The following is a 27225-nucleotide window of genomic DNA, read 5'->3' as shown; positions in this document are numbered from 1 at the left end:
TAAATATATTCATAGTCATAGAATCATAATATTGGAAAGTATCCCTGACAGATGGCTGTCCATATCTCCTTGGCTACAACCAGTGAAGGAGGAGGAGGAGGAGGAGAGTAGTTTTATTTTCAACGGTTCTTACTAATAGGTTTCTCTTAATTTTCAATCAGAATCAGTCTTCCTGTAGTTTAAGAGCTAATTCTCAGTATTTCAATTGACATGATTGAAAACATTTGTATGACATCCTTCCAGATACTTGAAGATTGCAATCCCAGCTTTCTTTGTTCCAAAGTTAACTACATCCAGTTCTCTGAATTTGCCATAGTGCAGAGGTGTTAAACTCGCGGCCCGTGGGCTGGATGCATCACATGCTGGCCACGCCTACCTCGGTTTAGCGAAGGGAGGAAAAGTCACATGTGACGGCGCAAGTTTGACACCCCTGCCATAGTGCTTCTTATTTTCCACTCTCCTGATCATCTATACCACAGCCCTCCCAGCCTGGCATGTTCCTGGTGGCTTATTGCCCTTCAGTTAGCATGAGGAGAAATGTCATTCAAGTATAAAGATGTGAAAGGAAAGCTTCAGTGATCTTTCAATCAAATCTAATCTGCCAATCTAGATAGAGAGCAGAGACCATTAACACTCAGGAAACTGTGAACAACCAATCAGGAGCAAGAAATTTTCCTCCTTTTTCTGATTAGATGGTGTTTTTTGTTTTGTTTTTTTAAGGAGGAGGAAGCCCCACATTGCTTTTATTGTATCTTCTCTGCCACATGAGGAAAAGTGTAACTCTGTGACCTAAATCCCCAATTCCTAGGCATTTGGAATAGAATTCTTTATTGGCCAAGTGTGGACACACAAGGAATTTATCGTTGGTGCATATTATCTCAGTGTACATAAAAAGGCAAGATAAAAGAAGCATAATATTATATTTCTCCAAAGGGAGAAATGGAGAAACATGCTCTTAAAGAAGAAAGCAGACTCAGTCTTTCTTAATAGCCCCAGCAGATATTTTGTACCCATTCAGAAAAATTGGGTCCAAAATCACCCAACTGCCTTCATGACTAAAGTGGGACTAAAATTCATGGTCCCCCAGCTTCTAGCCTGTTACCTTAAAGTGCTACACCAAATTGACACTCATCCCCATTACACTTTACTAAACCTATTTCAATTTGTCTGAATCCTATATAAGATATGGTATCTGGAGAGGGGGCTTTACAGGGACAAGAAGAAAATGAAGTATCATCTCCTAGGAGTGGAATATTGTGCTTTCACTGAGCTAGTCTAAAATTGTTTGTCATTTTTTGCAGCTACATAGCACTGTTGATTCATATTAAGTTTGTTGATTCATAAGCCACATTTGTACTAAATGGCTGGTTTCATCATCTGCTTCCTCAGGCCATTGACTTACTGCCATGTGCCAACAGCTAGCAATCACTTATCACCTGGTCAGCTGAGAAACAGCCATATTCCGAGTTTCCCATCTGCTACATAAAACATTTCCTGGAGCACGTTTCTCAACCTTGGCAGCTTGAAGATGTGTGGACTTCAACTCCCAGAATTCCCCAGCCAGCATATCTGGTTGGGAAATTCTGGGAGTTGAAATCCACACATCTTCAAGTTGTCAAAAGTTAAGAAATACTGTGGTGAGATATTTTTTTTTATCAGAGCAGAAGAAGAAAAAAACCATGATGGTGCAATTGAAATTAGCATTATTGTAGGTAGAGAAGGAAGGGCTTGTGCAGTCATACATTGTTTTGCCTCTTTTGGGACCCTGTAAAACAGAAAAAGAATACCCAAGATGGTGACTTTATCTGACTCAGATACAGGAAAATACATTTGTTGTTACTCTCCAGGAAGCAATTTGCACAACATATGGTTGAGTGGGAAGAATTAATTTAGCTCTAGAATAATTACGGGAATTAAGCTGGTTAGAATGTTAGTACATTCTATTAGTCTGCCCTGCGACTTAACCACTAGCTAACTGGGTGATCTGAACAATCCTATGTTCAGTTTCTTGGTTATCTTTTCAAGATCCTTTCACTTCAGCTGTTATCAAGCCAGGTATGAGAGCCAGTTTGGTTTAGTGTTTAAAGGCACCAGACTAATAAGTAGGAGACCATGAGTTCTACTCCTGTTTTCGGCATGAACCTGTTGGATGATTTTGCGTCAATTACTCTCTCTCAGCCCTAGGAAGAAAGAAGGCAACCCCAAATTACTTCTAAATTTTTTTTCAAGAAAATGTTATGGAACTTGTCCAGGCAACTGCTAGGAGTAAAGATTGACTCAAAGGCACAAAAAAGAGGGGGTGGGAACCCCTCAGCCCTTCCTTCTACTTTTGATCTTTTTATTTGTCTCTGTTAAGCATTTTCAGGTAATCTGACAACTTCTGATATGGAGAGATTTGCATTTATCCACTTACATACATACAGAAGTGTTTGTAACATGGCTGGATTGCCAACAGGGAAGAAGTTGCTATAAACAATTTCAGGGCTGGAGGGGTTTTGGGGAGTCTTCAAGTCTAAGCTTGATTTGCATCATGTTATGCAGTGATTATGTAACATATTTAACCTGGTTACTGAATGAATCAATTTTCTAAGAAATAAAAAAGCATATTGTGTGAATAGACTCAGTTCTCATGGAGGAATCTGTAACTTTTTAAAACTGGGGTGACTTAATGAAAACTAAGTGTTTGTGCTATTCTAGAGTACAGAGAGACAATTCTAGACTATTTAGCTAGCTTCAAAACATATTTTATTTCCTCCTGTGATGAACAAATGTGTTTCAAAGCGCCTTCAATATTTCTTTAAACTTAAGAAACATAATATATCTTAAATATCTGAACAATGTTTCTTGGGAGCCATGCAAATATCTGAATCAGTACACAGAACTCTTTCAACATTGATATTCAATGAATGAATGAATGAATGTTCTTGATTGATTCTGTAAGCAAAGATGCTAAATATCATTGAGATCTTGTAGGCACTACAGTATAAGCTCTTATATATTGATTACATCCCTACCCTTTTATTCACACAAACCTTGTGAATTTATGTGCCATTTTGCAGCCAAATGGATACTGATTGAGATATCAGAATATTATGCTCTGATGACATATACTACTCAGTTGCATATGTTTACAGCTCCTTGAGTACATATATTTCTGATATGCAATTTGGGCTGACTTATTGTACTAAATAATTATCTTAAATCTCTTTCTCATAATTATTTTGTTTGCATTACATTATATAATTAGGACCCTCAGTTTCAAATGTGGTAGCACAAATATATGATGTGGAAAACACTGTACTTACGCAGAACGTATACCATCAATTTACAATTTGTACATTTGTAAAAACAATTTGAATTGATTACAGCCTTCAAAAAGTCACTCACAACCTAAATTTGAACTTATGACTGTCACCCCCGTGTCATGTGATCCAACTTACATCAGTTGTACCATTCCGTGGCCCCGCAAAATACACCATTGGTTAATCTGGATTCACACTTATGACTGATTTTACTTTTATGACCATTAAAAATAGTAGTAAAATTGGGTCGGGTCACAGACTTCACAGGTAGGATTGTAAAATGTATTCAGATAAAAGCATATCCCAAATTCTTTCACATGGGTGGGAAATAAATGGCTTTCCAGATGCCACTGAACCAGAACTGCCAGAATCTTTCACTAGTATGCATGTAATTCAGCAACATAGCAAGGCCATTGGTTCCTGAAGATATGTCTTTTTTAGGTCAGTTCTTTGTGCTAATTGTACAGCAATCTCTTAAATCAAATGAAGATGTTGGGGTTGCATTCACATTCCTCCCAATTATTATGCTACTTCTGTTGCATGCAAAGGACTGTTGGCCTGTACTTGAGGGTTAGCTACATTGGCCTACAAATCCCAGAATGCCTCACCATGCATTGTAGACCAACAAAACTGGAGAATCCCAGGCAGGACAATGTTGGGTTATGGTTTTAATCAAGTTTCTAGTCGATATCAGTCAATATTATATGGGGATAATGCTGAGATGAATTAGTCTTTGCTTAACAACCAAAATTGGGCCTGACAACTCTGTCACTAAATGATACAATCATTAAGCAAGATATCACATGACCACAATGGCCTTACCTCACTTCCATTGCAATAGTTAAGGGAATCACCCATGGTTGTTAAGCAAGAGACGTGACCACAACTTACAATTTTATTGCCAGCTTCTGCTTGTCAGAAGTTAGCTGTGACAGGCACAAATGGCAATCATGACCACAGGACGCTACGACAGTCAAACACCACCGGTTCTGAAGTGCTGGAATCACAATCACACGACCATGGGCATGCTGCAGTGGGGGCCAGTCATAAACATGCTTTTTCAGTACCAGAATAATTTTAAACCGCCACTAAACACAGGGCAGTTGTTAAGCAAGGACTGACTACCTGTACAGTTCAATATTTTTCCATTCAGAATACAGGACATCTTAAAAAAAATAATATCAGAGAAAGCAGAGATATTCATGTATACTAAAAAGAGGAGAAAGAGGCCAGAAGATGGAAGGATTGCTGGAGGAAATGATGCATAGATAGGCTAGCTAACTCTTTTAAACAGAAGGAAGAAATTAACCCATCAGCCTGTAAATGATTAGCACAAGGAAAAATACTTGTCACAAGCTGCCTCCTTGTGTTCATCCACAGGGAGAATTCTAGGCAGTTTCCTGAGAGAAGGGAAATTAGGGGTTGAAGATGACAAATTTCACCTACTTAGCTTCTGTTGATTACAGAGTCCATAGCCAGGAATACCTGCACTTTGACACAGTATTGTATTATTCTTTAAAACCTTACAATCTCACATGACTTCTGTTGCAATTTTCTGAACTCACATCCTGTTTACTGGCTCCTGTCTGCTCATGCATATTCTCTGGGTTTTACTACACCTCCTTGCCTTCCATCACACAAGGAATCATTTCTTGCCTTTTGCAGCTAGACTGCAAAAGATTTAAGACTATCTGAGCCTAAGTAAAATGAAGAACAATTTCTTCTGAGTCAAACCACTAGTCTATTTTAGGGCAGTGTTAATTATAGTTGCTGGTACCAGGTCTCCTGTGTTTCAGAAAATGAAACTTTCTAAACTTTTCTTGAAATGTTGTAGATTCAAATGGGTATTATTTGCATAGAAAACAGATTTTGAAGCTTCTTCATCAATCCCAACCTCTCAGTTTATCTGGTCAAGATTTAACAGGCATAGGCCAAAGTGTAATTAATATTATTCTCCTGAGCCAACTGATGTTCAAACTTTGGTTGATTTCTGAGATATATAAAATTCTTTCCTAGGCACACCCTGTCAAAGAAATACTATTTTTAAAAAAACAATTCCATAGTAAAGCTATTCCAATACAACTGTCTATTCATAAAGCAAACATCTGAGAATGAACTGTATTGATTCGACCAACAAATCATAACACTAATTCCTGCACATCATACTAGAAAAGTTTCCATATCAAATGTCTGAATGATATAAAAAGTTTGCAAGCCAAACAGATATTTCTACTGGCCAATTTTGAAAGAGTGTTTCATCCAGCAGCAAAAGTTGAAAGTATTTGCAAGTTAAAAATGTTATAAAATGTGTGTGTCACCTGAAAACATTGTATGAGATTGGCAGCCATTTAACTTTGTAAATAAATAAATATATTTGTTTCCTGTGCTACTAATGAAATCATAACTGAAAATGCAGGCATCTACATAGTTCTGTAAAGGAAATTTTAAAAATATGCATTTTTATGTTAGCATGTTAACAGTATCTTTTTCTTTTCGTATTTTTTGATATATTGGTTAAGGCATCAGGCTAGAAACTGGGAGATGGTGAATTCTAGTCCCACTTTAAGCATGAAGCTAGCTGGGTGATTTTGAGCCAGTCACTCTCTCAGCCCTAGGAAGGAGGCAATGGGAAGCTACTTCCAACATATTGCCAAGCAAGTTCAAGAACCTATCCGGGTAGTCACTAGGAATAAAAAAAAAACTGACTTGAAGGTGCACATGCACACACACATTCACAAATATTTTCTAAGTATCTTGTGAAAGAAGCACATTTGATAACTAACATACTGTTAGTTAGTTATCCACAGAATACAGTTACAGTTCACATTAACCAAGTACCAGCCAATTAATTAGCCAAACTACTGTTGCTAGAAAATAACTTTTTTTTTTGGTTTCTCTTTTGTAGGGATTTATGACCGGCACATATAAGTGAAAATATATAATCTGCATACTTTTCAGGTTTTTGTGTTTCATGCTTTTAAGCATATTATTTTGTTAAATTTGCATGTGGGGGCTTTCTTTTTGCATGCTATTGTTTTTTGTAAATTACTATTTCTGGTGAAAAGCAGTAGTGAAACATTTTAACAAGTTAAGGCATGCAAACAATCTTTTAAAAAAGTAAAAAATCAGCATCCTATAGAACATTCTCCTCAATCTAGACATTTGTCAAATGTCCAATGTTCAGCTCCCAGGATTTCCACAATGCCTATGCTAACTAGAAAACTGTATACTCATTTTGTCAAATTTTGCTGTCTGTGTTTTAATCTGTATAGGTAATCCTCACTTTACAGCAGTTCATTAAGTGACCTTTTGAAGTTACGGCACTGAAAAAGTGACTTATGACCGTTTTTCACATTTATGACCTTTGCAGCATCCGCATGGTCACATGATTTATATTCGGATGCTTGACAACTGGTTCATATTTATGACCATTGCTGTGCCCCATGGTCATGTTATCATCTTTTGCGACCTTGTGACAAGCAGAGTCAATGGGGAAGCCAGATTCACTTAACAACCTATTACTAACTTAACAACTGCAGGAATTCACTTAATAAATGTGGCAAGAAAAGTTGCAAAATGGGGCAAAACTCAACTAACAAACTTGTCACTTAGCAACATAATTTCTTGGCTCAATTGTGGTCATAAATCGAGGACTACCTGTAATTGATACAAACACCTGGCTGAACCTAAGCAAGGCTCCGTTTCAGAAGTGGGTTTGAGCAGGTTCTGACCAGTTCTGGAGAACCGGTAGCAGAAGTTTTGAGTAGTTTGGAGAACCGCTAAATACCACCTCTCACTGGCCCCGCCCCCATCTATTCTCTACCTCCCGAGTTCCAGCTGATCGGGAGGAAATGGGGATTTTGCAGTATCGTTCCCCTGGAGTAGGGAGGGAATGGGGATTTTACAGTATCCTTCCCCTGTCACATCCACCAAGCCAAGCCAAGCCCACCAAGCTACACCCACAGAACCGGTAGTAAAAATTTTTGAAACCCACCACTGCTCCGTTTAATTAGTCCCTGGATAGAAAGTTGCTAAAGAACCCTCAAGTTCTATGATGATGGGTGTCATGGATAGAATTGGATTTGGATGACAACACTTGCATTCAAATACAGACTCAGTCATGCAGTTTACTCTGTGACAGTGGGTTAGTTACTGATTTATCAAATGTATTTCATAAGGTTGTTGTGAGATCAGGGATTGGATTAAATGTGAAAAAAAGAGCCTGGATATATCATCCATATAACATTGCCATGTGAATGAAAATAATAATAATAATAATAATTCTCAATCAGAAAGACTCAATCTTATATTTTTCAATAAGCTTTTTTCCATGATCTAATATATAAATGCAAAGGTAGTAAAGTGCTCTTCTGGTGCAAACTTGGATGAAATACATTGAAGTCAGCTTTTTGTATTTTATGTAAATAATCTTCTATAGCAACCTGGAGAGAAAGAGGATATAATAATAATTATTATATATAAACAATACATTAAATATATTATAAACAATGAAATATATAAACAATAATTATTGTTATTCTTGCTATAAAATGCCAATGTATTAATGGCAAATGGAACACTGATTTATAGGACACTATGTCATGCTACCGTGTTTCCCTGAAAATAAGACCCTGTCTTATATTTTTTTGAACCCCGAAATAAATGCTTGGCCTTATTTTCGGGGAGGTTTTATTATTTTGGGGCGCGTGGAGCAAGACGGGGCTCCTCTTGCCGCTTTACCTGATTTCCAGCTCTGTCATCCTAACCAGAGGAAATGGCGGGGACCAGCTGTGCATGCGTTTAAATATTTTCGGGGAGGGCTTATTTTAGCACATGCACTCAAAAGCCCGATTGGGCTTATTATCAGGGGATGTCTTATTTTAGGGGAAACAGGGTAGTAGAATATGAAATTCATATTTAGTTTTCAGATAGAAACTTTAAATTTCACTCTGTACAGTGGAAGTGTTACTCTCACAAACACAAACTAGCTACAGACAGTTCTTGACTTATAGCCACAATTGAGCCCCAAATTGTTGTTGCTAAGTGAAACATTTGTTAAATTATTTTGCCCCATTTTACAACCTTTCCTGCCACAGTTGTTAAGTGAATCACTGCAGCTGTTAAATTAGTAACACAGTTGTTAAGTGAGTCTAGCTTCCCCATTGACTTTGCTTGTCCGGTCACAAAAAGTGACCACATGACCATCAGACATGGCAATCGTCATAAATATGAGTCAGTTACCAAGTGTCTGATCAGGTGACCATGGAAATGTTGTAATGGTCGTAAGTGTAAAAATGATCACAAGTCACTTTTTTCAGTGTTGTAACTTTGAACAGTCACTAAATGAACTGTTGTTGAGGACTAGCTAAATTAAGTTTCTGATACATTTAACATAGTTATTTTACTTGGAAAGAAAAGCCCAACCTTCCTTCCTAATAAAAAGCCAGATGGCGAAATTTGATCCTATCTATATCACTGCAACACCCCAACATTCCTTGTAACTGTTGGAGACCCAAAAAAATAGTTTTGGGAAAGGATTCCCATCTCAACTTTAGACAATTTAGAAATCACAACCATATTGACTGTACTTTTTTTTTAAAAAAAAATCCCAATCTACATTGTGCTTGTGTTAACACATCATTATGTCAAAATGAGACAGTGTTTACCAGAACACTTGATTAAATCAAATGTTATGAAAGAAAAGCCAAAGGGGATAGGTGAATAAGCAAAACTATCTGATAATGTCGTTAGATATTTGTCATAAGGCTTTGTAGTTCAGACATAGTCTCAGAATGGTCTTTGAAGGCTGAATACATGAATGATCACAATTTTTTGTGAATTAAAAAAAAAAAAGCAATACAGCCACTTACAGTACAAAGGAAGGCAGGAAATGCTTTGGCAGGGACATTCTTCTTGAAGGACCTAGCCTGGAAAGAAACAGACAAAAGGATGCATTTAAAATTAAGGAATGTGTCAAGGCGAGACGCTTTCTCATGAATTAGATTCTGGGATGAAATGGTAAATTGTTATTCTACAAAAGGAAGAAAAGAGTTAACTGGGCACCTTCATACATACTTCAAAGCTAAGACAAAGTGGGAAACAGAGATGTGAGTAGAAAGAGCTCGCAGTTAAGATTTTAAAAAGGAGAAAGAAAAGCAGATAAATAGTGGACATGACTTACGTTTCTAGTGCCAGTGGAAAATATAACTTTAAAAAAATGATTACGCAGAGATTATATGTTCATAGAAGGTTATTGTTAAAGAAAATTGTAATCGTTTATAAAGAATTGGCTGTCTGGGTGAACGAGAGACATTGTATAATAACTGCCCCCTCCCCACATTCCTTAACCCTAAATGGAAAATACCTTATAAAGAGAAAACTCCTTTTAAGAAATGTACAGCATTTGGAAAATTTACAGGTGGGGTTCTTGATTTATGGCCATTCTTTTTAAGTTATGATGGCACTGAAAAAATGACTTATGACCGGTTCTCAGACTTATGACCATCACAGTGTCCCCACAGTCATGTGGTCAAAATTCAGGTGCTTGGCAACTGGCAAGCACCTGAATTTTGCTGTAGGTACACCAGGGTCATATCATAGTCCTTTGCGATCCAAGGGAGCTTCTGACAAGCAAAGTCAACGGTGAGGCCAAACAGACTCACTTAACCCATTGCTTGGCAACAGAATTTCTGATCGTACTTTGAGGACTATGTGTATTGCATTGGGTATCAGAAATCTGGGTTAGCTATAAATTTCATCATTTCTGATATATTGCAAATCAGAAGAATGTCTCTTTTGAAAGACAAGAGCATCAGATTATGAAAAAAAGATAACAGCATATTGTTGAGAAACATCCTCCTACTCCTGTCTGGTAATTGCCTCTGACTACGAGAGACATGATCACGAAACTCCTTCCTTCCTCCCTCCCTCACCTGTGAATCGTATCTTTTCACTTCCCTATCAAAAGCCACACTCTTCACTATTAGCATAGCCAGCAAATCAGGGATAGAGCAATTAGGGTGACGGGTGATCGACAGTGTTATTTCATTCCAATTTGTGACATATACATCAGCACAAAATCTGGCCTGGACCTTCCTACTCCGAGTTTAACTTTGAACGTCCAAAAAGTTTTCCTTCTTTTCAAGTTAGTTTCACTTCCCAAAGTGTAAAGACGTTTCACAACTTTAATGCCACCCACAGAAAGGAAGCCTACTTTTGCTCTTACTCAGAGTTTTGCTCCTGTTAATAACCTCACTTTCTCGTACCCTTTGCACAAGTTGGAAGCATCCCCACAGCTTTATTTTTTTTTATCCTAATGAATCAACAGAGCCACACAAACCAAAGTAATTGTAGTAATTCTGCTCTGCTTTCTTCTCTTTTCCAGTTATGCTAGAAGTCAGAAAGTATATACTACTTTGTAGAACTGCAGAGATCATTTCTATGCAACCGCATGATTCACTTAACAACTGCAGTGATTTGCTTAACAATTGTGACCAAAAAGTTGTAAAATGAAGCACAACTCATTTAACAACTGAAGCAATGGAAATTTGGGGCTCAATTGTAGTCCTAAACTGAGGACTATCTGTACAGATAATCCTAAATTTATGCTGAGTCTTTGATCTAATTTTATAACCTTTTCTTGAAGTAGTTGTTAAGTGAACACAGCAATCATATAACCATATGGCTGTAAATGCTGGCTGGTTGCCAAGCAACCAAAATGCGGTTATGAAACAGGGGGAGTAGCCATCAGAACTAGGCCATAAGAACCTTTGAGGGTGCTTTGTAACTTCAAATGGTTGCTTAGTGAGCAACTTAACTCAAGGCCTACCTGTATGTCTCAAACTCCTGCTTTTGAGAGACTGAGAAATGAAATCTTGGATCAAAATGAGTGTTTCCTGATCTACAGAGTTCTTCCGCTATCTATCACCAGAAAGACAAACCCCTCCCCCCTCCCCAATTTGCAGTATTAAATTAGGCATGGAAGGCAGAGAAGAGGAGAAGGGAAAAACAAAACATTAGCAGGAATTATATTTATCAAGGCTACATAGAGTTTTGACATCATAACATGGAAATAATTTATGTAAGCTTAAAAGCAGATGGATTTCGCCCTCTGTTGGCCATTGAAGAATATGCTCCTAACAACTGCTTGTAACTACAGTAGTTGCAACATTTATTTACATGTAACTTTCCTTTATACTAATCAGTAACTGCATATCTAACTCATACTTTCTCCATATTAGTTTGCATGCTTTCTTCTAAAGTCTATGTGAACTAAACACACTACACATGTTCCAAAATGTAAACACATTTTATAAATGCTATTTCCCAAGTAATCATCTTTGCCTGTATTTCCCCCAATGTATACATTTGCTACACAATTTCTCTAATGTACACTTTTTCACTGGAGGATCAAACTGCTGCTTTGCAGCTGTTGTTCTGCCATGGGTAAGGATTTGACCTACAGTATTAAAAATGAAATCTTTGTATGGCAGAACTCCCATCAAAGAGGGGACAAAGTAAACAAAAGAAGCATTACTGTCAATATTATTTCTAACGGTCTGGACAGGAAACACTTATTCCAAAGAGCCAGTATCACAAAACTCTAAACGCTAATATTTATTTTTAAAGTTTAAAGTTACAATTCAAAAATTCCAGCATCCAGCTTTATTTTCAAACAAGGCACAAATATACAATTAATGGTAACAAAACTTGTCTTTTTTTCTCATGTCCAACCAGAGGAAGCCAGTTTTTTTTTAAATTTGGGGTTCTTGGAATCTGTCCATTTGTACAACTTAAGTTATCCAAGTTCCACTATGGTTTACATTAACCTTCCCCAATACAGTAAGTGTACTACCAGCCAATATGTCCACTATCCATTGCTGGAGAGGAATTCTGTCCTCATGTATTTGGAGATTGCTGGTCTACAATATTGATAATGAAATTTTTGATAAAATCCAGACACTCACGTGTTCCAGATGAACATGGGCTTGACTTGCAATGTCATATACAGTATCTTTTATTTTCTTCGCCTCATTGTTTCTTATGAAGTCCTCTTGTGAAACACCATGCTGACATACATGGAAGGAAAACAGGAACAAATTTTGAATGTTCCTGGGAAATACACTGGAAGCATATACTACTGTTCTGAAGGTATATTACATGGATAGATAAACATGTTATATATACTATATAACGTGATATCTTTTGAAGTCTTAAGGATAGTTCAGAAAGTGTGATCTTATGTTTATGTCAACAGAAAATTCCACAGTAATTTCCCTTCATAAAACACTCTTGGTTTCAGGAAGGTTTTACAATAGCCTTTGCCAATCTTTGGCAGAGAATTACCAGTGGCAGCTGAACACATCTAAATAGTAGCACAGTGGGAAAGGCTTTATTACAAAGCATCGTGTCACTGAGTCAATAAAATATGAAAGGAATGAATAAATGCTTTAATGTTTTTCTCAGGAACAAAAATGTGAATGAGGTAAATATTACATTAAGCAAGGAGCTGAGAGATTAACAGTTCTAATTTGCTCCATTATGTGAAATTACTAATAAGAAATATAAATACCAGCTAAAGTTTGGGTAGCCTTGCTCCTCCGTATACCTATTGCACACTTGGGTAGCAGGTATGCAGCTTCCAGTACCATTTCTGGAGCCTCCTCAAATTATGAGAAATATAATCTGAATATGTTAGGGACGCGGTGGTTCAGTAGCTAAGATGTTGAGCTTGCCGATTGAAAGATCGGCAGTTCAGCGGTTCAAATTCCTAGTGCCGCGTGAGCTCCCCTTACTTTATCCCAGCTTCTGCCAACCTAGCAGTTCGAAAGCATGTAAAAATGCAAGTAGAAAAATAGGGACCATCTTTGGTGGGAAGGTAACAGCGTTCCATGCACCTTTGGCGTTTAGTCATGCCAGCCACATGAACACGGAGACGACTTCAGACAGCCCTGGCTCTTCGGCTTTGAAACGGAGATGAGCACCAGCCCCTAGAGTCGGGAACGACTAGCACATATGTGCGAGGGGAAACTTTACCTTTACCTTAATCTGAATATAGGTGTGTGCTAATTCTGAACCATTTCAACAATACCCAATTTCCCTCTCTTTCTCTCTCTCTCTCTCTCACACACACACACACAAATAGCTAAACATTTTGGCCCCGAGTATAGCTACCATGTCACTGCCAAATGCCTTCTGGTCTTCAGCAACTGCATACAGGTGGCCCTCACTTAATGACCATTCATTTAGCAACTGTTTGAATTTATGTCAGTACTGAACAAATGATAACAGTTAATGTTAGAGGTAAAAACCTCTCAGCATGTTTGCTGCAACTAACTGATCATTTGGTGAACTGTTTGAATGGACCAATCAGAGCACAGCTTCGTGGCTCTGAGTTTCCCGCACTTTTCAACGGTCAGAAAGGTGTATATAAGTAGCTGCAGGAACAGACTTCTTTCAGAGCTTTGAGAGCCTCGAGAGACTCAGAGAGAAACCAGCAGAGACTCTCCAGCCGAGAGCTGAGCAGCTGAAGTCACTATGAGCTGAAGTCGCTAAAAGAGCTGAATCATTGCCTTGTTCCTGAGAAGGCTGCTGAAGAATGCTGGATGCCTCCCTTGCTTGGGAAGAACAAGAGCTAAATGGACTTTGCTGTGAGGAGAATTCTATGGGCTGTTGATGCCTTTTTGTAGGTTTTGTTTTCATATGTTTTTATTAAACCAAATAGTTTCTCTAGACTGCTCAATCAATTTCTTGCTGATGCATTCGTCTGCGTATCGGACCACGGTCTATTGGTAGCAGAAACCCTCATTTTAATCCTTAACAGTTAAGCTCGGTTCGCAAAGTTGTACCCACTGCAGTACACCCAAACAAGTAACATATTACTTGGCAATCCACTTGTACTTACAACCATATGGGTGCTTCAACTCCCTTCACCCGTTTTCTCTCCCCACAAATCTGCTCTTTTGGCTACCCTGCATTCCACTGGCCCTGTCATCCCCACCTGGCCTTTACCATCTTCTTCCCTCCCACTGCCGATGAGGTGTGCCTGGTCTGGCCTTCGTGAGGCAGCTGTTGGCTTCTTCACAAGGCCACATTGTTCAAATCCCATACAGCCTTCTTGTGGGGCTTTGGAAGGCAGAGCCCAGGGCAGCAGGGCGAGTGGAGAACAGGGCTGGCAGAAGTGGTGGAGTGCCAAGTGGCGAAAAGGGCAGAGAAGCGGAGGAGATATGCAGGTGGGGGGAATTGAAGAGGAGGCAAAGGAGACAGTTGCTTATTTTACCAAGGCTTAGGGCTGGGAGGAACGAACCTGGGAATGGTTTGGATTGGGGTGGATCCTCACCTAAAGATCAGGTGGGATCTGATTAACTATGGCAATGGGGAGTGCCAGGATTACCATCACTAAGCAATGCAGTTATATTTTGTCATGCTTTAGAACTGCATTGCTTAGCAACAAAATTCTAATCCGTTATTGTTGTTTAACCAAGGACTACCTGAATGCATAAAAATAAATGAAAATATAGACATAAAGTTTTTAAGCTTGTAAGCAGAAAGAACATGTACCGTATTTTTCGGAGTATAAGACGCACCGGAGTATAAGATGAACCTTAGTTTTTGAGGAGGAAAATAAAAAAAAAGCTGATTGGCAGGTGGATCAGCCTCCCGGAATACCCCCAATCAGCTGTTTCCAGAGGTGAATTTTAACAACAGGTTCCTTGGTTGTGAACTCTGTGCCTAGCTTTTTTTTTGCTTTTTTTTCTGCCTCTGAAACCCCGTTTCAGAAAAAACTTTTTTTCCTGCCTCTGAAAGCCTCCGAAACAGAGCTTCAGGAAAAAAGCCTCTGAAGCTCGGTTTGGGGCCTTCTTTTCTGAAGCTCTGTTTGGGGGCTTCTTTTCTGAAGCTTCGTTTTTGATGCTTTTTTCAGCCTCTGAAACCTCCGTTTGAGAAGCTGGGCGGGGCTACATTCGGAATATACGACACACCCAGATTTTTACCCTCTTTTTGGGTGGGAAAAGATGTGTCTTATACTCCAAAAAATACAGTATGCATCATTTTTTGATATAGAGATCAACAAATGAACTGGAATGTCACGGCAAGGTTTTTAGGCATCTAAGAGGACAATAACGATAAGGTGTTTTAAAGATTAGATTTCAAGTGTTCCAATAATTTCCCATCTAGTAATCTTATTCCCAAAACAAAATATAAGTCATGATGTACAAGCACTTCCATTGAAGGACCAATTCTGAAATCCTATTAAAAATAGAAATGACACACAACTGTCAGCAGAATTTGCATGTTGCTACCTGATCTATCAACATGACATCAACAGTATGAATATTGTTACAAAACTGGATCTCAGCTTTACTGTTTTACCAGCATGCAAATATCCATGGGAAGAAACACCTTCCTTCTGCTAGCATGGTATGGAGTTGCCCTTAAACACGTTACAATGCCTTGTGCCTTCCCTATGTGACTGGCTGCATGGTCTGCATGGATGTCCCTCACACCTGTAAATAGAGAAAAGATAAGCCTAAAGGATGCTTATTGAAATGGCAAGGCAGCAAAATCTAGTCAGAACTGATAGGTAAGACATTGTTTAAAGAACAATATAAAAATGCAAACAGTATATTTGGATTTTCCACATTTGTCGGATGCTTAGAAACAGAACTTCATTATTATTGGGGAGTGGGAAAAAGAAGATCTCTGCCTTTTACTGGCCAACTGTAATCTTAAATTGTACATGTGATAATTGCATGTATTAACATAGTTACCCTGTAAGAAAATGCAATCACATAGGTAGGCCATGAGCAAAAAAACTATGGTAGACTTACAACCATTCATTTAGTGACTGTTACAACGCAGTGTAACTAATGAGTATTTTTCATACTTGAGACCACTGCAGCACCTCCATAGTCAAGTGATAAAAATTCAGACACTTAGCAACTGACTCATTTGTGACAGTTGCAGTATCCCAGGGTCATGCGATCACCTTTTTGCAACCATCTGACAAGTGAAGTCAATGGGGAAGCCAGATTCACTTAACAACTATGTTCCTTCACTTAACAACTGTGGGAAGAAAAGTTATATAAAACTAGGGCAAAGCTCACTTAACTTGGTTGGCAACAGAAATGTTGGGCTCAATTGTGGTCATAAATCAAAGACTGCCTACATTGGTACATCCATCCATGTGGCAAGTGCCAGAGGAATCAAGAGTGCACCTACCAAGTGTTTCTAGGGTGAGATAAAGAAGCGCGCTCTGTGTATTTTCAGCATAGGTCTCAAGTTCACTGATATCCCGATAAGCTCGGTCATCCAGATTCTTTTCCTGTGCGTTTGAAAACAAAAGGGGGAAGTATATATTGAACAACCAATCACTGAAGTTAACTTAAGAAATAGAAGGATGTCACTTTTATTAAAAGAAAGCATTATCTTCTGAGTTGGGGACATGTAGATTATTTTTCCTCCTAAACTAAATCACTGTCGTTTCCTTTGTTTAAAAAAGAGAGGAGAAAAATAAGGAAAGAAAAAAAAACAGAGGGAAAGGAGTTGCTAAGCATCAAGAACAAAAGAAGTCTTAATCTTTACTAGAAGCATATAAACATGTTTAGGAGATGATGTTTTACCTTTACAAATTTTCCTCTCAGCTAGAAAGAACACAGGTCTCCTTTATGTACAGTCATTGTAAATAGAGGAGCCTTGGAAATTGATCCTATTATGCAGTTAATTGTGTACCTCTGAAACAGCTGGAATCTGCTAATGGAAAGAGGTATTATTGAGCTGCCTGCTAATGTAATGATTAAATAGCTCAAGGTAATGCTAGATACTTTTTGAAAGTCAATCAGATTGAAAATAAAAGGAATATATAGATTGACAATTTTTTTCAGCAAAGACAGAAGCTCACGATGCCTCTACTATGCAGACCATATCTTCCACTGAGCTCTGTAATTAAACTGGTTAATCAGTTTATTAACTCGTTATTTATTAGTACAAAACCAATAAGCATTTCTCAATAGCCACTTGCATAATCTCTGAGGGACTGAAATCAAGACATTTATGTAGTTTCCTAAATATCAATCTAACTCAGCTAGTTTACCTTTCATAATACAGTAAAATCTTGCATGTTTATGGAAACTGAATTAAAATCACCAGGGAAGAAAAATACAGTAATAATCATAACCCGCATTTATTTTCGATATTTTGTTCATACTGCAGTTTATATTACCTTTATAAAATATTTAAAAATACATTCCTAATGCAAATACAGTATATTATAGTCTCTTACAGTACAATAAACACTTCAGGACATTTTTCAGCCTTTCAAAATTAAGCATTTTCCCACAGTGGTTGCAATTGCATCTTTACCATGACATTCAGTCACATTTTTTGAAAAAAATGGTAAAGAAAGCTTACAGAATGCTGCTATACATGTCTATGAGTTCTATATTAAATGTTATGGCTCATTTCAAATTGTTCTGGAGATTGTTATTGCAAAAAGACACTAAGTATTTTATTGCAAAAACATAACCCTCAACATAGAATTCAGTTACAAGGACTTCTCTTTATTCAGGTTATTCAAGAATACTGAAGGGGGAATTTTTCTTTTTTGAAAATAATGTAAAACTTACCCTTTGGTCAATAATATTCATAAGCCATCTTTTGGTCAGGTTTTGCCTCCTAACAGCCTAAAATCAGATGAACAGGATATACTCATGTAGAAAACAAGAAGAAATAAAAAAATCAAACCAAGATAAACACCACTGCTAGTTTATTTTAAAAGCTTATTTAATCTAACATTCCATTTTCAACAGTCAGCAATCTGATGCTGTAGGGGATTGAAATGACAATTTAATCAAGTGAGAGGTGGTGCAGCTTTTGAAAATAAATAAATAAATGCAGTGAAAGATATATTGCTATCCTGGCTGGGCTACAGGGCTGTACATCTCTTTCAACACGTGAAATTCAAATCACCTCTCTTTGAATCTTAAAAACAGCCATGTCTTATTATAGCAGAGGCCTCAGAGTGCCAGGTGGTGAAGGCGACTGCAGCCACAACAAGTCTAGGGTGGCTCCTAGAAGCAGCTGAGGTTTTGCGCACCTCTAAAGCCACAGCATGCCACGTTGCCTGTGAGTTGTAGGGAAGTAATTAATCCAGGGGCACATGGTTTTGGAGCTGCTTACTGCCCTGCAGATGGGAGAGAACAAACAGTCTGGGGAACTAAAGGGGAGGCAGTTCCTTACTTTAGAAGAACTGAGGCTCAGGCCCTGGAGGGATCAAGCCCAGAAAGTCTTGGCTAAAGGCTGGTGGAATTCAGTTAACATGTGACGTCATGCTTTACAACTGCATCGCTTAGTGACAGAAATTCCACTCCCAATTACCGTCATAACTCTAGGATTATCTGTAAATTGCTGCTCTGAATTGATCTGCAAAGCAACTACAACCCTCTTAAATGTGAGGTCACGAGCAATTAAGTTGAACATCTGCAACAATTTTTACAAGAGAAGATTCCTAGGAATCGTTACAGATTTGTGGATAATAGAGATGCAGGTAAAATTGGAATGCAAAGCTGTAACTGGTGACTGAGTAAGTGAATGTTATATTCAGGAAAACTTTTATCTGAAACTCTATTTTACTGATGTGAAGCCAGACAGGTGGTTCTAATTTATATGGGGACCAAAGGACAGGCAACTTCCTCTGAAAAACCTGAAGGTCACCCTGGAAAAGATTAGGCAATCTATCAGAACGATTGGCACTATTTGTTTACTTTCCAAGGAAAGAGGGCATCATTTGCATCAGAGTGCCCAGTTGCCTCTCCCCATTTCTTCCTGATAAAGGGTCACACCCAAGTATCTACCCTACAACGTGGAAGATATTTTTCCATTTCCTGAATTTAATTTCTCCATTATCTTAAATCCAATTCTTTTCAAGCCAGCTGATAAAAACTTTCCAAGAGCATTTCCCACAAATATAAAAGCACTATAATTACAAACAATTTAAAATGTAAAGGCTATGCTATACCAAACATTTGACCCACCTATTCCTTTTTTTTCTACCCCACCTTATACTGCTGACCAGCATTGACAAAACTTGGGTGCATTGATTTTTATTTTTTTTTGCCACTGTGAGATGCAAAATATAGAAACATTAATATAAAGCTAAAATGGGCTAATGTAACTCATAACTCAGAGAACACCCCATCAACTCCACTTGTTCAAAAAAAAAAATATCCCAAAGGGGGAAAAAAATAAGAAGATTCTAGCTTTGTGTACTGCTCAGGGTGGCATTCAGTTACCCGAAAAAATATTTAATTCACTGCTTAGCCTTATACCTTCCACAACTCTATTGCCACTGGTTGTTGTGGTGGATTATCCTGGTAAATATCTTCTACAGCTTTCCTCCAAAACTCTAGCCGCATCAAACCAATTGTCTTCTCAGTTACAGAGTCTCTAATCTGGAACAGAAACAGAATAGGAGTGATAGTCCAATTACCCTGCTTTTTTAATCACATCAAATATATGATATTGCTTAAACAAAGGGAGGAGATGTGAAAAAGAGCAGCCTGTTGTAGATACACAGGATTCTTCCATGAATGAGGAATCCCACCATGGGGAGAGGAGAGAGGCTCCACTCTTAGTTATTTGCAAACAACTACAATAGATCTCAGTAGATGACAAAGATATAAGTAAGAGAAGATCTAGGAAATCCCAAGTTTTCAGGTATTAAAAAGAGCTTGCAAAGATTTAATCATTTTAAAATTAGGAAGCTATCAACCATAATATGTAATTTATAAATGAAATATATAATTAGCCCAGCTGCTATGGCCTAGAGGTGGAGCTCTTGCCTCACAATTGGGAGGTTGTGAGTTCGATTCTAGGTAGAGGCAGATGTAGGGTCTCCTGCTTGGGCAGGGGGTTGGACTAGATGACCTGCAAGGTCCCTTCCAGCTCTGTTAATCTGTTAAACCAAATTTTCTTACTTTCTGGAAGGATTATGTTGATAAAGTTCCCAACTAATCATTAGGCTGATAACATCTTTCAACTGTTCTTAATCCACTTATTATTAGTAGTAGTAGTTAGTAGAAGATAAGCAAGAAAACATTTCAAGCTTATCTAACAAACATAGTTATTCCTGGTCTGTAAAAAGGCAAATAGGCAATTTGAAGGCAATATCAGCCTTGGCTATTGTTGTACTCAGATTTAGTTTGGATATGTACCTTCTAAATTCAACTTTGAAATGATTTTGGTCAGATTTTGGTACTGTTTTTCAAGAATAAAGACTCATTGACTTGGAGATACCAATTTTTTCAATAGTGACTATTATTACAGCTGCTGATTATAGCTTGCGACCAAAATATTTATTCAAACTCTTTCTATGGGACAAGCAATGTCACACTAACCTATCTGTTTAGCATATAATTTCTGGATACAATTAACATTTAATTTGGGACAAAAGTATTAAAGCAAAAGCCTGATTTTTACATAATGATAACTCATAATGTGATTTTATTCATTTATCTCTTCTCTCAAAAGCAATCAGTTACCCCTGTGCCAAACCCAGCCTTGAAAACTGACTTAAACAGGTTCAGATAATCTATTTCCTTCATTCCTATAGCAGGGATGTCAAACTCAGGGCCCGGGGGTGGGATCCAGCCAGCGAGGTGCTTAGATCCGTGGGATTGCCCTGGAAACAGTGAAGGACTGGCCTGCAGTGCCTCTGCCAGTGAAAACAGAGCTTATGAGAGCTGCATGTGGCCCTTCCGAGCTCCGTTTTCACTAGCAGAGGGTTGCAGATCATCACAGCTGAAAACGGAGCTTGGGACAGTTGCGTGCGATCTTCCCGACCTCCGTTTTCGCTGACAGAGGGTTGCAGGAGGCCATCATAGCTGAAATGGAGCTTGGAAGCTGTTTTTGCTGGCAGAGCGTTTGGGCCACCACAGAAGCCCCCAACACGAGTGATGTCGAGATGGCTATGCCCACCCTGACCATGCCCACCTCGGCCCTCCAAGGTCAAACACAACCCTGATGCAGCCCTCAATGAAATCGAGTTTGACATCCCTGCTCTATAGCTATAACCACTTTCTTAAAGATTGGTCAATAGCTACTTAAAAGTATCAGGATACATATTCTAAAGCACGGGTGTCAAACTCGATCACGTCATGTGACATCACGTATTGTGACTTTTTTGCCTTTGCGGAGCCAGGGTGTGTGTGTGGCCTGCACGGGCCGCCAGTTTGACACCCCTGTTCTAAAGGGACAGTTGAATATATCAAAAGCAAATAATGGAATATTCCAGAGCAATTCATTAAAATCAGTATTATTTTCATTTGTTCCTAAATTACGACAGAATGATACAGACAAATATCTATTCATAGTGACAGAATCCTAAAAAGATTATAAAGTACCCAAACGATTTATTTTGTACACCTTGCACAGTTTTATAAGATTGGAGGATTGTTTTGCATATTTGTCAAAGTAATGCATATACATGTTAGGAATTACTTTTATTGTCATGTTTTCATATGTAAGTCAATAATCTATTTTAGCCAGCCTGGTATTGCTGACTAATACTTGGCAAGACAGTAACTGACAGGAAAAAACACGAACTTCATGTTTGGGATTTTTAGAGGTTTGTTTTTTTTTTAATGTTAACATTGTGTTGTATAATGGATATTTTAATACCTGCCTGAGCCAGTTCTACATTGAAGGCTCTCAGGGCCAAGACAGAGGCACGTGATTCTGCAGGCAATAGCAATGCACAGAGGAAGCCTTCATAATCCCGTTTTCTAGATATACAAAGAATAAATAAGAGCATTTGCTTTCATTACAAGCTCATTTAGCCAGTGGAACAGATAAAAAGTGTCTCAATTCAATTATGTTTTTAATTTTATTTATTAATCAAATTGACATGATTGCCCACCTCACAGAATGTGATTCTAAGCAGAGTACAAAAATCATTTTGCAGTTATTATCTAAATCAAGGGGATGTAAACTGGTACTCTCCATATGGTCCAGTTTACCATTCTTAGAACCATAAAGCACTGATTTGCAGGCTGGCTAATGAGAATTGTAGTCCAGTTCTTCAGGAGCATTCAGTACCAGGATGCCCATTCCTGTTCTAAAGTAGAAGTATATACTCAATACACAGTGCCTAGGATTTATTTTAAAATTAAGGTTACAGGCACATCATGTCTTCAAAAGCTATTACAAGATTAACTTGGCGCTATCGGAAGACAACCACAAAGTATTAAATAGGCTCTATCTCTAAAAAGCAACACATTTTTGCTGGTCATCAAAAAATAATTCCGGCAACATTCGTTTATTTGCCCAACAGACACAAAGCTGAAATGTATTGCAATGAAATGGTGGAATGGGTTGTACCATTTCAAATCAGAGATGAAGGCTTGCATTTATGAAGTCAAATCAAATCAATTTATTACAGCTGTAAGACCAAATGCAGTAACAAATTTAACAGTAGAACTGTTACATACATACTGTACATATGACAGAAAGAGAGTAAGTATAATAGGATCTATACAAAGTTTACGGGGGTGGGGGGAATGAAGTTCTAAATAGAGAGATATGTTCCAAATTAAGTTTGAAACAGGGCAACACATTCTATCTCTCTGGCCATTCCCTCTTTAGTTTTAGATAATCAGAAAGCTTTGACTACAAAAGGAGATGGTTTTATTGTACAATACCATATATATGCTTTACCCAACATGCTTTTAGAATACACTTAAGGGAGCAGTGGTGTGCTATGGCCCATGAGGTTGGTCCGAGAGTTGGACTCAACTTAGTGACAGAACAATAACAACACCAACAACAGTATTGTCTTGGGAAAAAAATAAAGAACAAACCTGAAAAATGGGTGAATTATTTATTCTGTGGTCACCACTGCAAAAAAATCAGGGGATGACACTCCGGAGCAGGGGTCTCCAACCTTGGCAACTTGAAGCCTGGAGGACTTCAACTCCCAGAATCCCCCAGCCAGCTTTGCTGGCTGGGGGATTCTGGGAGTTGAAGTCCTCCAGGCTTCAAGTTGTCAAGGTTGGAGATCCCTGCTCCAGAGGACAAGCACATCGGATACTGTACTAGGAATGGCACGTGTGCAAATGCACGCGTGCAAATGCACAAGGGGGACACCGGGGCTCTTTGAGGAGACGCCTGGGATATAAATGCAATACAGAAATGTTAAATCCCGGGAGAGGAAGCTGGAGAAAGTTCACGCATTCTCCCCCAGCAACATTAAGACACGGCCTCGCGGCTTGCAGGTCGTGCTCAAGGGCGGTTGGAACACGTCTCGCGCCTCTGACGTCACACTGATCTAAATATATGCAAATCAAATCGGTGGCAAACCACATCCCGGCAGGGGGGGGAAATTGCCCTGCTTATCCTGCCCAGTCCAGTTCCGACCCTTCCCCCAACCCCGGCGGAACCCGAAGAAGCAGCCGCCGGCCTCACCGCAGCAAATCCAGGCAGTAGCGTTCGTCTCCTCCCGCACTCGGCTGGCTAGAAGCGGCCAGGGCAGCCGGCGCCCGCCCTCCGAGGCCGGCGGGGCTCAGCAGCCGCCCGCGCCCGGCGCGTGGCACCCGCAGCGTCCAAGGTGAAAGAGCCGCGCGCGAACTTCGGCCCAGTGCAGCTGCGCCCGCGGAGGCCGCCATGCTTGTTTAAGGCCACGCCCCTTCCCCCCTCCCCCTTTTATCAATCACAACCCGCGGCGCCGCTTCTTTCTCTCACGGCCCAGTTACGTAATTGGAGGCACAGGGAGGGCTCCGCCTCTGCGGTCAATCATCGGACGCTTAGCTGCCTCCCCCCCCCCTCCTTCGTTTACACGTGCTGTTCCCTAATCGGATGGGTAGTCTAGACCTCTTACAACCTTGGGAACTTTAAGCCTGGCGGACTTCAACTCCCAGAATTCCACCACCCCAGCAAAGCTTTACGTCAAGGGCAAAGCTGGCTGAGGAATTCTGGGAGTTGAAGTCCGCCAGGCTTAAAGTTCCCGAGGTTGGAGAAACCTGGTCTAGCCGGCTTATCTCTTAACCCAGGGGTCTGCAACCTTAAATACTCAAAGAGCCATTTGGAACCGTTTCCCACAGAAAAGAAAACACGAGGTTTAAAACCTGGGTGGGCGTGGCCAACTTGATGTCACTCACTTCCAGCAGTCACATGACACACACCCCCATCCCTACCCAGCCGGTCATTAGGGCAGAGAACCAGTTGTTAAAAAACACTGGGAACCACAAAATCCCTTTGACATCTCTCTCTCTCTCTCCCCTCCCTCCCTCTCTTCCTGTATCTCTCTATGTCTCTCTCTCTCCCCCTCTCTCTATGTCTTTCTGTCTCTGCCCTGGCCGCTTTTCTCATCCCCCCACGGTCGCCCTTACCTTTTCAAGCCAGGCAAGGAGTGACTGGGAGGGGAGGGTGAGGGGCAGGAGCAGGGTCAGCCAGTGGTGAGATCACCTGATAGGGAGCCACAGCAGAGGGCCCAAAGAGCCGCATGTGGCTCCAGAGCTGCACGTTGCTGACCCCTGTCTTAACCCGTCTGGGCTTTCTGCCTTGAAATCAGGAAGGTAGGGGCGTCCCAGTGCAGACTCCTGGGCTAAGCATCGGATTCTCCCCGATAGACGTTGATGGACATTGCTTTCCGTTTCTCTGCAAAATTCTCGAAGATCTATTCGTCCTCTATTAATTATAGTTATATTAATTATATTTATATTATTATTATAATCCCATGAGATTTGTTCCAGTTGTAGAGGAAGTCCCACTGAACTTGTTAGGATTATCTGATTAGACCTCCGTAGGATTAACAAAATAGTCTCTGAATGCAGTAGTAGATGGAAATGTTGATTTGATCTCTTTAATCTTAAATTATATGAGAAGAGTGAGAGAGGGATGTTGGCGGGGTGAAATCCAGCAGGTTCTGACAGGTTCTGGAGAACCGGTAGCAGAAAGTTTGAGCAGTTCGGAGAACCGGCAAATACCACCTCTGGCTGTCCCCAGAGTGGGCTGGGAATGGAGATTTTGTAATATCCTTCCCCCAGGAGTGGGGAGGGAATGGAGATTTTGCAGTATCCTTCCCCTAGGAGTGGGGAGGGAATGGAGATTTTGCAGTATCCTTCCCTTGCCATGCCCACCAAGTCACACCATGCCCAAGCCACGCCCACAGAACCGGCAGTAAAAAAATTTGGATTTCACCACTGGATGTTGGGAAATGCCCAGCCAGGCAGGGATGAGGATTCAAGTAATTATCCTTTAATCTGCGTAACTGCAAGAGATCCACCACTAAAAACCCCTCCCTCAAGCATGGCACCTTCTCTACGGTATCTGTTCCCAAGGGGAAGACAAGCAGCCTGGAGAAAATCCTGTATTAATAAGCAGAATATAACTCTGCACATGTAGATCTGATTTTTTTGTGTCTGAAAATATATAAACAATTGTACAATGATACTTAAAAACATTCCATAAGGACTTCATTCAATTTCTGATTTATTTGGTAAATGTATACAGCTGCTCATCACATACTGTATGTGATTTTAGACAATGAACAAAGTCAAAAAGAATACAACGCATAATGAAAAAAAATCCTCTATGGCTCCCCTCTCCACCCATGTAATCAAACAGATATTGCAAAACAATACAATATATAGGCCTGCATTACATGTAAATTACCAGGATTCTTGACATTCACTATATTTTATATTTGGTTCACTTTTTTTACATGGCTGTTCTTCAGTTCGATATGGGTGGATTTACTGTAGAAAATCTCTTGGCCAGTTGCCTTACAACTGAGCAGTGCTTGGTATTACGTCAAGAGAAAAGTACACCCAAAAGCCAAAGTCTGCTTTATAGGCAATTTCTGTCACTTTTACAAGCAAGTTTTCAATCATGATCCCAGGTACACTGACAACAAATGACTTCCTCTTATCTACAAACTGTTTTGAGAATTCCTGTCTGAGAGTAATACACAACTCAGCAAGTTGTTAAGCACTTCTGCCCACTAGAAAAAGAGGTGGTGAGGACAAGTATAGAATTTGATTTCCTTAAGAGTTTGTGGAATAAGACACAATTGATTGGACTTGCACAAGAGAATGCACCTAAACAAAAAGAAACTATTCTAAGGCTTTGTACAATGAGCTCCCTGATGAACTAGCCTAGTTTTGGTATTGCATTGTTTTGAATAGGTGTGAATTAAACAGGAACCATAAGGGAGCCCCAAAGTGATCAAGTCCTTTCTCAAAGCTGCTGTATACCCTATAGGGCTTTCGTAATCTGCTTGGGGAGCACATGTTGACATATACTGATCTCCATCATATGTAATAGCAAATGAATGTTAAAAATCCATTTTACAGTTAATTTAGTCATCTCCGCAAGTTTCATCATCTTCCTCCTCCATTGTAATAATATCAAATCTTTTCACTTTTGAGCTATATAATAGCTTGTTGCAGTCATCCATATATAAAAACAAAGTTCCATGACTTTTTTTTAATCATTGCCTGTCCATTAATCACAAAATAAAAATCTGATTTCAGATGTACTTTAATCTTTAAAATCCTCTGAATTAATCTATGCATTTGTACTCAAAGTTGTTTAACTTTTTTGCATGTCCACCAAACATGGTAAAATGTCCCTTCATGTTCTTTGCATTTCCAGCAAAAATTCAAAGTATCTTTATATATTCTAGATCAGGGTGTCACACCCAATTTCATTGAGTTTGACACCCCTGTTCTAGACAGTTTCCTCTGGTGACAAATACAAACAATGCATAATTTTACATGAATTGTTTTTAAGGTTAGAACATAAAGTAAATTTCAGTCCTTTCAGCCATATATTTTCCCGGTGATCGATTGGTATGTTATAGCCAAATAATATACCAATATTTAGTGTATATTTTCATCCATTTTATTATACAATATTTCACTTATTGTTCTAT

At 39.2% G+C, this 27225-nt stretch overlaps 1 protein-coding gene across 5 annotated transcripts; it reads right to left on the bottom strand.

Annotated features, from left to right (window-relative positions):
• Positions 1-2728: 2728 nt before the first annotated feature.
• NDUFAF6 (NADH:ubiquinone oxidoreductase complex assembly factor 6) lies at positions 2729-24164 on the bottom strand. Of its 5 annotated transcripts, XM_034422463.3 has the most exons (9): positions 23757-24164; positions 21979-22078; positions 19625-19747; positions 17924-17980; positions 16521-16623; positions 15672-15805; positions 12269-12370; positions 9173-9229; positions 2729-7744 (listed from the first exon to the last, which is right to left on the bottom strand). In XM_034422463.3, exons 1-9 carry the CDS (start codon positions 23954-23956, stop codon positions 7616-7618), a joined length of 1005 nt encoding a protein of 334 aa, XP_034278354.1. In that variant the 5' UTR covers positions 23957-24164; the 3' UTR covers positions 2729-7615. The 5 variants fall into 5 exon arrangements, with proteins under 5 accessions (XP_034278354.1, XP_034278357.1, XP_034278356.1 ...); XM_034422466.3 differs by lacking the exon at positions 21979-22078 and having other exon boundaries at positions 7584-7744; positions 23757-24044; XM_034422465.3 differs by lacking the exon at positions 23757-24164 and having other exon boundaries at positions 7584-7744; positions 21975-22078.
• Between the last annotated feature and the right edge of the window lie 3061 nt (positions 24165-27225).

The sequence above is a fragment of the Pantherophis guttatus genome, chromosome 3, assembly GCF_059756535.1.
Source record: "Pantherophis guttatus breed Tessera chromosome 3, ASM5975653v1, whole genome shotgun sequence".
Lineage (NCBI taxonomy): Eukaryota > Metazoa > Chordata > Lepidosauria > Squamata > Colubridae > Pantherophis > Pantherophis guttatus.
Note: the sequence above shows the minus strand (reverse complement) of the source record. Positions and strands in the feature narration are given on the sequence as shown.

Bases quoted from the DNA above. Each gene is read 5' to 3' on its own strand.
- NDUFAF6 (XM_034422463.3), bottom strand. From the start codon at position 23,956: ATGGCGGCCTCCGCGGGCGCAGCTGCACTGGGCCGAAGTTCGCGCGCG. The intron at 22,079-23,756 runs GTGAGGCCGGCG...TTGTATATCTAG, and splicing joins TACTGCCTGGATTTGCTGCG to AAAACGGGATTATGAAGGCT. The intron at 7,745-9,172 runs GTAAGTGGCTGT...CTTTCTCTCCAG, and splicing joins TTCCTGCCTTCCTTTGTACT to GTTGCTATAGAAGATTATTT.